This window comes from Passer montanus, unplaced genomic scaffold, assembly GCF_014805655.1.
Source record: "Passer montanus isolate IOZ18808 unplaced genomic scaffold, ASM1480565v1 scaffold26, whole genome shotgun sequence".
NCBI lineage: Eukaryota > Metazoa > Chordata > Aves > Passeriformes > Passeridae > Passer > Passer montanus.
Window position 1 is genome coordinate 6,810,605 of NW_024367261.1, and position 10,772 is coordinate 6,821,376.

Here is a 10,772-nt window from a genome sequence, read left to right on the forward strand (position 1 = left end):
TTGAAAGAACTAGGACATTGCACAATCTGCCCAGCTGGCTTACAAAATGTATTTCCACCTCTCTATGGCAAGGTTTTATACCACTAACATCTGGATATGGCAGAGGCACTTTGAGAAAGCATTTCAGGTCTGATTTTTAGCAAACTTCGCTATCTCAAAATGCACATGGTGTTCTTCCCACTGTTGCTGTAGCACTAAGATGCAGATTCAGATTTGGGGAGCGTTTCAGCTTCTCTGATGCTGGGAGGCACCCGAGCAATGAGCAGAATGGAGTTTATATGGGATGAGGAGGGGGGGAGACTCAGGAGCTGGGGGTGAGCAGCGACCTGGGTCCCCAAAGACCACCTGAAGCTTTTCCAGGCCATAAGCCACTAGTTCCACCAGTCAGCAAATAAATGAGGCCACCATCTCGTAGACAGAAATTCTCCAAGCCGTTGCAAAAACATGATCCTAGACACAGCAAACAGGCACACTTGCCATTTAGGGTCTTCTAAAACTGGGCAGGTACGTCATCTTTATTAGTGACTATGCTCAAAAACTGAAGTGCCACAGGAAAAGGAAAGAGAAGGCAGACACAGAATCTATTTTCTCCTGACAATAATTTAAACACTAACTCAACTCTATCTAAGAAAAAAAAAAAATAAACAAGAAGACTGAGACCCCTAGGCAACTGAGGTAATGGTGCACATAAAAATGTATGACTGATAAACAGATAGATAAGAGACTAGAGATCAGGATGTCAGAACCCCATCAAAGGATGAAGACAGACTTCACCAGACACCTGCTGGCATAATCTATTCAAAGAATATATGCAGATCACGAAACTATCAAATACTGCTGTAAAGATATGCAGCATGAACTGAACAGAGGGGAAGTGCTCAGCATATGGACAAAAATCCCCCAGCAGTTAAAAATCAGAACAGAAAAGCAAGAGGATAACCCAACAGGGGAATACATTTCAAATAATATAAGAAGCCAGCTACTTTTTATATAAACTAATAAACAGAAGGACAGCTGCAGCTGGGGCTGCCTGAAAGTGGGATGTGAGAGAAGTGACCTCTCCTGGGTGTTGGCTAATCTTCCCTGCAGAGATCTGGTGCTTCCTGCTATATTATCACCATGTGAAGAAACTCAAGTAATAAATCCAGCATGAGTCAAGGTCTGGGAGGGGATGATGACTCTAGCAGAGCCACCCACCCATAATGGAAGTAGCCATGCTTTGGACTGTCAGCAGTGATTTGGGATCCTAAAGGCACCAGCAACACCAGAGGCAGGGCTGACAGAAAGCAGTGCCTGCAGAGCAAACGAGCCCAGAAAGGAGCCAGCAAAAGAACAGGTACTTCCAAAACGTATTTCTCTTAAGCTATGCTTACCCTAGAAACTCATGTCTTTCATCTAAACATCCAAATCCACTCTGGCTCTGGCCAAGTTCTTGGCCTTTGCCTGCTGAAAGGGTTTCACAGCCAGGACTGGACTACATGAAAAACACCCTAATTTTAATCACTGTTGAATGTGCAGCCTATCACATGTCTCTCTGAATGTGAAGAAACACTGGGAGACAGAATGGAATAAGTCCCTTCTTTGCTTGACCAGAAAGGTTGTGAACTCCCGTCCCTGGAGGTGTTCAAGGCCACCTGGGGCTGTGAGTACATGTCCTAGTGGAAGTTCCTGGCATAAGGATTGAAGCTAAATGATCTTTCAATACATTCTATTACTCTAAGGCCTAGATTGATTTCTTTCATGCTGCTCACATACACTTTCACCACGATCCCTCTTAAAAGTCACATTTCTAAAGCAAACCTCTCTGTTCCTTCACTTTGCTTTAGCAGGTTTAAGAAAATAAGCTTACCCTGTATGTTTTTTCTTTTATCTAGTTCAAATTTTCATCCTGATTCATGGCAAAGAATAGCTACAGTCATCTTTTCATTGACAAAACTGACCACAATAGAACAGAAATATAGTTATGTCACTCTGCCCGGAGCATTCTTTGTTCTAATCCCCTTCTTATTTACTGATTAGCATCAGCAGAACACCTCTGAAACTTTCTTTTTCCAAACTGCTGAGCCCATTTTCCTTTCTGCAACGTTAGGTTTGCAAATTGGGAAATAACACCCTATCAGAAAAGTGGCAATAAAGGTAACACAAAATTAAAATTATATTCTCTGAACAAAAAACAAGCAAGTGTTTTTTCTCTCAAGAGTCTATCATATTTCACAGTGTCTCACAGCAATATGCCTGCACTTTCAGCATTCTTGTACAAAGTAGAGAAAACCCACCCATACTCTGTGTGCAGTGTTATTGTTGCTGTGGCAACTACAGACCACAATTTTTTGCCTCTAGAGAATTAGCATGAACACAAACATACACACTGAGGCAAAGAAAACTGTGGGTCCTAACAGTGCCTACAACTCACTGTAGGTGCCTAATGTTGCCATCAAAAACTGAATTTAATTTTTAAAAAATGAACTTTAACTTCTCAATCACTGTCTCCATTTGTCTACTTTGTTTTCACCTTCTATACAGCATAGTTGGCAAAATATCCTGAGAAACCCTGACACATAAGAAGTGTAAATGTCAGACTACTTAAACTCCACTTGTGAGTGAACACAGTAATTATAAATCTCTCTCTAAAACAGATAAATTAGTGATCTATCAGCTGGAATTTGCTGGTATAAATACTTAGTGCAAACCCTAAGAGTCAGGGATTTGAACCTGCCCTCTGTGTGTGCACATGAGATAAAGAGTCACTGCTCTACTCTGTTTAACATTCCTTGCACTGGTAACAGGAAAAGAAACCCTCCGTTCACCAGTTTATAATATCATTTAAGCCAGATGTAAGAGTCAAAAATTAAAACTTTTCTACTCAGTGGTCCTTTAAAAATAAAAAGTTTTACTTAAAACCAATACATGAGCATGAAAACAAGCACAGGAGTTATTCAAGAAATATTGAAAGCAGGGGGTCCTCAACTGTTTTAGGTTTTGCCTTGTCATTTTGCCTTCCCCATTCCTGCCCTATCTGCATACCAGGGCCAAATTGCACTTGAACAAGAAACCACAAATGAAGAAATTGTTGAAGTCCAATTAGAGCTCTGTCACAAGACCAGGGTCTATGGAAGCAGCAAACACTCACCCAGTTCATGACAGTCAGCATTTGAAGTCTGTTTCTTGGCCTGAAATTGTTATTTAGTTTTTCTAGTATTCTGCACGTAATCCAAAGGAATTATTTAAAAGAATATATTCTTGCCTCCCTTTTCCAACCCAGATGTCCCCACCTGACACACTCACTGAACTTGAAGACCACAGAATATAATCTCTCACTGATCAAAAACTTAAAACTTGCTATTCCATAGGGTAGCCAGGCCTTTGTCTGGGATTTAGCAGCCAGATACACTCGAGTGTATTTGCTTTTTGCTTAAGTCACCTAGGTAGGCAGCTCACATGCTATGAGACAGCTTCCCACCCACTACACTGCAGGGTGTGACATGAGGGCACAGGCAAAACTCCCATTTTCCAGCCAGTCTTCACCAGGTAAACACAAATCTTACAAGGACAAAGCAACCAGAAAGAGGGAAATGAAGAATTGCTCTTATGTTTAGTATTTGTTTTGCCTCAGACCAGACAGCATGGCAACACTCACTCATCAATCAGCTACAGACTGATTGATTAACTTCATTAAAAGTTTTCAGAACAATGAGTACCATTTCCTGCTAAAGAAAAAAAAAATAATTCCTGGCTGGAAAAGCTGTCTAGTTAATACTTTGGATTTTGGTTTTAAAAATTGCCTTCCATTTGGTTATTTTACAAACAGTTAGAGGAATGACTGAGAACAAATTCTTTGTAAATTTGTAAGTGATTCAACATATTTTATTCAAAAATATGTTTACAAGGGTTTTTTTCCTCACACTATTAAGATTGGTTTTTTAAAGCCTGGAATTTTCTTATCATCAGGGAAGCCAAAAACACAATAGAAAAAATATTTCTACTCAACTCCATTAAGGATGCAACACACTGTCAGTAGACCCCGTCCAAAAAATTTCTAAAAAAACCATTTATGTCGGAATATGTGCTTTTGGTTGTGCATCTGTGCTCACCTGTGATTTTGCAAAAGCTGTTTAAAATGCCTTAAGCCAAGGGAAAAAAAGGGCTGGTGAAAATAAACATTCCCAATCGAGGTCATAAGAAGGGGGACTGATGCAATCTTGCTCTGGGAAAGGACCACCCAAAGGGTTTCCCTTCGCTGTTTTTCCCCGTGGGCCGTTCTCTCTGTTGGCAGGGCTGTCCTGGCTGAGCCCTGTGCAGAACGGGCTGGATTCCACCTATTCAGCAGTGACCAAACAAGCCTGACCAGTGCTGCACGCTGAGGGAACCACCAGAAGGTCAGAGGATTGCACTATGTCCATCTCTGCAGGTGCTGAGGTGGAGCAAAAATGGCTCTGAAGAGCAAAGCAGCTGAGGGCGAGGTGCCTCATTCATTGTCTGTAGGGTCTCGGCTCACAGGAGCTGGACTCAAGTGCTGTGTGCCCTCAAGAGCTGAGGCACTCCAGGTCCCTGGGGAGCACCCTCTGGCTTCACATTCTCAGAAAGGAACCCTGTGCAGATGCTCCAGGGCCACTTTGTGTCCAAAGTGTGCCCAGTGGGAACAGTCAAGGGATTCCTTCCCAAAGCACGCTTCTGGTCCAAACTACATATTAACATAAACACTCTCACCACTGTTAGTGAAAAAACTGTATAAATTTTTGCACCAGGCTGTAGTTTTAAGGGCAGGCCTGAGTTTCTGGAAGAACTCCTTAATTACCCTCACTAGACTATCCAAGCATCCAGGAGATGAGGTTTGATACCCTCAAGGTTATTTGTAACTACTAAGTAACACAGAGAAGGATATTTTTCACTCCAAAGTAAAATGTGGCCTGTTGACATATTTTAAAAATCATGTTACCTGTTCCCTGATTTTGGCCAAGCACAAAAGGTTGGATTCCTACAGCAGTGCCAAGCCCAGTGCTGCAGCCTCCCCTGCCCAGGGACTAGCAGCAGCCCTTTGCAGCTTGGCAAGCCTGCCTCCAGCGTCCCTGTGAACTGTAACAGGAGCCAAGGAGCAGCCAGAGTATTAAATACCGTGCCAGGCTGGCAAACGCACAGCAAATCCCTAAGCGTCAGGGGCTCCCCCAAAAACACAGAGCCAGCTCTGTGCTCAGTGCCTGGACCCCTAGGCTGGAGCCCAAGAGGCTTCATCACTACTTTAGATTTTCTCAAAATAGCTGCAGAGCACCACTAGATCAGTGCTGGCGTGATTAATGCGCAGAGAAGGTTTCAGGGAGCTTTATGCAGCCCTTCAACGTTTATTTTTCCAGATCTTGTTTAGCACAGATGAGAAGGAAAGTGCTTAAAAGGGGGAAAATTGTAAGCAGCTGATTCCAGTTGCACTTTTGTCCCCTGCCAAATTAAAAAACATAATAGGACAGGCTTTGTTTTCAAGGCATGAGGGATGTGGAAATATTTACACTCATAGTATCAAGACATCAGCCATAAGGTTCAAGACTACAGTGCCAAACACAGTGAGAACATGTTGGAAAAGGCAGCACACATTTCCAAAGCAGAGGAGAATGTGTATTTATTGCAAGTGTTAGTGATAGCTGACCTGAACAGAAAAGAAATGCTTTGGAGACGGTCTTAAACTTTGGAAGAAAGTATCATACCTCTGCCCAGGGCTGTCCCAGGAGGATACAGACTCCTGGACCTTGCACAAGTGACTGAAACGAGTAAGAGAATGGATTTACTACAAATGCACTATAAAGTGCCCTATTCACAAGCACCTGTTTAACTGGGGACCCAAAGGAGGGTCAGTAAGATTCTTCTGTTCTTTACAACATGCCTTCTCCTTCATGGCATTATAATAAGAAGCTAATGGTTTCTTTTAAGGAAAACAGTTTTACAAAGCCTAAGTACTCAAAAGTCAGAAAAGCTCAAAATTAAAGTTGGTTTTGGCAATATAAGTAATATTTCTCTATAAATGTGTTGAATGCAAATTTCATTTTTTCTTTTTGCTTCTCAGATTACTAAGACTTATATGGCTTTTATTTTTTTTGCAGTTGAGTGTGTTAGGCAGGGAGGGATTTAATGTAACAAATACTGCTGCAATTCAAAATGGAAATGTAGAATTTTCAATTGTAAAATGATGACATTAGGAAATTGAAATAGTACATAGCTCATACCAACTATGACAGTTGTTGCCAGAGCTTCAGAGCAGTTTTTTTCAGTTAAAAACCTGACACTAACACTGCTTAAATCTTTAATGAACTTCCACCTTCAGTTATCTCACTTTGATATGTAACAAATTATCTTTCTTTCCTCAGCATCACATTTTCTAATGTCTCTATTGACAACCATTAAAGGATCCTTAAAGTTCACAGACAAAAGTCAGTTAAGTTTGTAAAAAGTTAGTGTTTTATTTGACTTTACGCTGCCCAAAACCTGGATAAGAAAAGTCATGCAAAGAGGCTTGGGACTAACAGATCTTCTGACTAGTTAAATCAAAAAACAGAGAAGTAAAACTGAAGTCAGACATAAAAAAAAAAAGTTAATAAAACCATCCTGATTTTGGGATCAGAATACATGTTGATTTTTGTAAAAGTTAAAAAAGATACATATACTTTTTCTTCTTTCTCCTTTTTAAACCAGTTCACCAGCATGCTTTATGCAGAATTTTTAAAACTTAAGGAATGGTGGAAATTTTAATACTCCAACTATCCCAAGATTCAGAGGCATGTTCCAGAATCCCTCCACAGTTAGTTTTTTTTTATTTAAACTGCTGCCAAAATACAAATATGCAAATGACCTACAATGAAAGAATTAAAATGAAAAATTTTTCATTCCCATCAGCAGACAAAATTAAGTTCAAGTGAAATTTTTTTTACTCTTTGGGGAAACATGGCTGGCCTCATCAATGGAAACACCAAAATTAAAAGCACTCTGATATAAACATGAGAAGATGCTCATACAGTTTTTTGAGGGAATTTCCTCTGAATTTGCTTCCCTCAAAGTCAGCAGCCTTGGTACTGTCTGACAACAGGTCAGGGTAACAAGGCCTGTTAAAATGAAAGGTTTGTTGTACAGCAGTTGACCATTTGCACTGGGGTTGCTACTTCTAAAGCAATACATAGCCTGGCACATCAAGGGTACTACAAAATAACCCTGAGAAGTGAAACCTTTTAATCAATGTGTCTTAACCCTCTGAGCCTGAATTACTTCTAGAGATGCCTAGAGCTTAGGAAGGCATGGTAAAACTACACATGAATAAACAATGCCATTAAATTTACTTTTAATATAGCTTGAAATAGTATCCTTATTTCTTCACAGTATTTTTACATGCATGAGCTTTGTTTACATAAATTACACTATGAAAAGTTTAATGTTTAACTTCCCATATCTCACTGATTTATGGAGAGTACTATATCACCAAAATTGGTTATTTGGGGCATGTATAACAAAAAAAGTGTATACTTTTCCAAAAGTCATTATATAAGCAAACTGGAGGGATGATATTCCAGTATCAATTATTTGAGGAATACATGATATGGAAATAAAAAACACCCCAAAATTCTTCTGCAAATGCTGCTGAAGGTATATCATTGACCTAGACAGATATTTTTAGAACACAAGTCAGCTAAACTTCAAAGTCTGCTTTCCTGAGATATGAGAATTAATTGAACACAGAGAGACTTCATCCTCTTTCAAGATCATTAATCTTGTTACCACATATAGCACTTCTTAAAAAAAAAATATTTCAATGCTAAATTCAAAGATCAATCATCCATTGAAGAGACATGCAAATACATGCTGACACATCAGGATTGTTTTAGCATCTAAAGCAGAAGTTCATGTCTCCTAAACTCATGCAATTCACCGTCTCCTAAACAAAATGTGAGTGCTCTGCCAGGTACACAGTGCAGAGAGGAGCTCCATCCTCTGTAATTCTGGGCTGCTTTTAAAACAAAGTCTCAGTTTTTTACTTAAGAAAACCACCAATATGAAAAACAACATTTTCAGTCATCCATGCTTCCCATATCGAGTGACACAACAGCTGCTTCTGAGATGACAAAACATTTTCCAAGTACCATTACCACAGCTTTTCTGCCCCGGCCATGAAAGGATACTTCATTTCTCAGACCTTCAGCTCAGCTTTTTTCCTGGTCTTTTACATAGAGTGAAATCTCTCTCATAGCACAGCTCTCACGGAAAACCATCTCAATAAAAGAAGGGACAAGTCCTCTGCTCATTTAACACAGAGACATATGGCTTTCACATATCACAGTGACCTGGAGGGTCTAACCTCCACCTTTACCTCTTGCTCTCCAGGCACTTCTGGGCATTTTTGAAGGTTCAGGACCAGCCACAGGGAACTGCCAGCTGCATGGAGCAGAGGGAGATTGGGGCTGCCACCATCCAACAGGCCAAGCAGATTGATGCAGACACAGAGTGGCAAATCAGAGATACCTCCCCTGCTGCAGCCTGGCACTGAGCAGAAGGCACAGTCAGCCTGTCAGCACTGCACTACGGGGCTCCTGTAAAACCAGTCCCTGCTCCACATGGGATTCAGATTGGGCAAAGCTGTCTTTCATATACAGAGCTCCATTCTGTGCAGAGGAGCAAGTGACTGAACTTCTCTCTGCTTCAGCAATACACTGTCTCATTCTTACAAGGAAGGAAAGCAATCCACCTGGCAGAAAAGTCATGTAAAAAAGATTTTATTTTGCTTCCGAGGGCCTTAGCACTGCAGGTCAGAGTTGAGATTCATGTGATTTGAGGGAACAGTGGTGGCACAGTGCTCCCATGCACACCCACAATATGGTTTATCCTGTTCCAGGACAGCAGAAGTCCCTGATGCTTGGCATGGTGCAGCACACTGCAATGAGGCAAGAGGAGTGGGGGAAATTTTTAAAAAGTATTGGTGGCATAATCTCACAGGGACAATTAAACAGGGGGATTTTCAGGTGAGGAAAGCTCTATTTCCTTGCAGCTATGCTGTAGTTCTGTCATGAACCCCAGAAAAGGGGGGTTCCTCCTGCCCTATCACTGCCCTGCTCCACTGGAGCCGGCAGGGTCATGGGCAGGGACAGCAGCCACACTGCACACACACGCACAGAGCCCAGCCACACTGCTGAGCCCAGAGCACAAGGCCCCTGCTTTCTGCTGTGAGACACAAACCAGCAAACACAGAAGTGCCCACCACCAGCACCCCTGAGACCAGAGCCCAGGGACAAACACAGCACACAACCAGACACAGTGAAGCATCCTCAGGCCCAGAAGAGCACAAGAAGGATCTTCTCCACAGACAACACCATCTTTGTATCACCTCAGCTGAATGGAAGGGCAAGACTTTGAAAGCTTAGAAAGAAAAACTGCAGTCTGTCAAGACTTCATTGTTTGTGAACTGAATCAGCCTAACACTGTACGTACACTGTGGCACCACAAACAAGCTGGAACAGCAAACGTTTGCTATTCCTGGCTTCTTTGGTGCTCCTGTATTCACCAATCATGGCATGGAATACCTCAAAAAAGAAGTTATCACTATTCATGTGCCTTCTCCTAATCTAATGGCTCACAGATAATTATAGGCCTTTATTGTTTGACTGATTTAGTGTTGAGCAACATATCTCTCTTCTTGCATCAAAACCTGTTTTCTGTCAAAAAAGGGGAAAACTGGCATGGTTAGATGAAAGAGTTTAATCTACAAAATGACATATTCCTTACTCAGCTTTGAGAACAAACAGTAGTAAAAAATGACACATAGCACCACTCACTCTGCAAACAGAAGAAAGCAAATAAATCTCAATCTTCTGTTGATATTTTACCAAGCACACCTCTGCTGCCCTGGTTTCTTAGAGCACAGGTCAGCTTCATAGTAGCTTGGTGGAGTCTTTTTCTGGTCAGCACAAACTTCCAGACTCAACTTCCTTGTCGCTGAAAGAATGCAGGAAGGCAGCAGGTGCATGAAGGCGTGAGGGACAATAAAAGGCAGGGGGTAGGGGAGAGCAACGTTTTTCTGCCTGTTAGGGAAAAAGTTAACTAGGAGACTATTAACAATAGAAAACACCACCACAGCCAAAAATCTATGATGCTGTTAAGGATTTAATGCAAACTTGCCCTCCCACACAGCTGTGAGTGTGTCTGTGTGCTCTGCCTATCTCCATATATGCACTTCAGGCACTTGGACTAGGCTGGAAACGGCTTCTGAGCTTCCCTTCTACAGTCCTGCAGTCACCAGAGCAGCGCCTGAGCGTAAGGATTCCCTACAGGGCACCACGCAGCTCCCAGAGGTGGACCAGCAGCCGAGCTCCCGAAGCATTCCAAACCCTGCCCCAGTCAGCCCAGCACCGTGACTGACAGCACCCAGCAGCATCCAGCAGCGACTTCTTGCGAGAGCGGGAGAAGCGCCAGGCACTGCCGGGAAACACGAAGCGCTTCCCCGCCGGCAGCAGCGCGGCCCCCGCCCAAGCCCGCTCCCACCGCGGGCTCTCCGCGCTGCTCCGCGGCCCTCGGGCAGGCACGGCGAGACCCCGCCCGTCCCTGCCGGCCAGGGACCCGCGCTGCGGATGCCCCCGGGATGTGCCCGCCGCAGCCTCACCTGGTCCAGCGGGATGCCCAGCAGCGCGCTCAGCGGGTGCAGCAGGGTGGAGCCGGTGGTGCGGTGCGGGGCTCCGGGCGGCTCGGCCATGCCGCATCCCGCTGCCGCCGGCGCCACCTGCGCGCACCTCCCGCCGCCCCGGGCCCGCCCC

The 10,772-nt window shown here is 43.1% G+C and overlaps 1 protein-coding gene across 2 annotated transcripts in view; it reads right to left on the minus strand.

Annotated features, from left to right (window-relative positions):
- The window catches only part of MBOAT1 (membrane bound O-acyltransferase domain containing 1), a 55,762-nt gene extending 44,996 nt beyond the window's left edge, over nucleotides 1–10,766 (minus strand). For both annotated transcript variants that reach the window (XM_039712198.1, XM_039712199.1), the window contains exon 1: nucleotides 10,622–10,766. In XM_039712198.1, the coding sequence (XP_039568132.1) occupies nucleotides 10,622–10,711 (90 nt within the window). In that variant the 5' untranslated portion in view covers nucleotides 10,712–10,766. The remainder of the gene's footprint in view (nucleotides 1–10,621) is intronic.
- Between the last annotated feature and the right edge of the window lie 6 nt (nucleotides 10,767–10,772).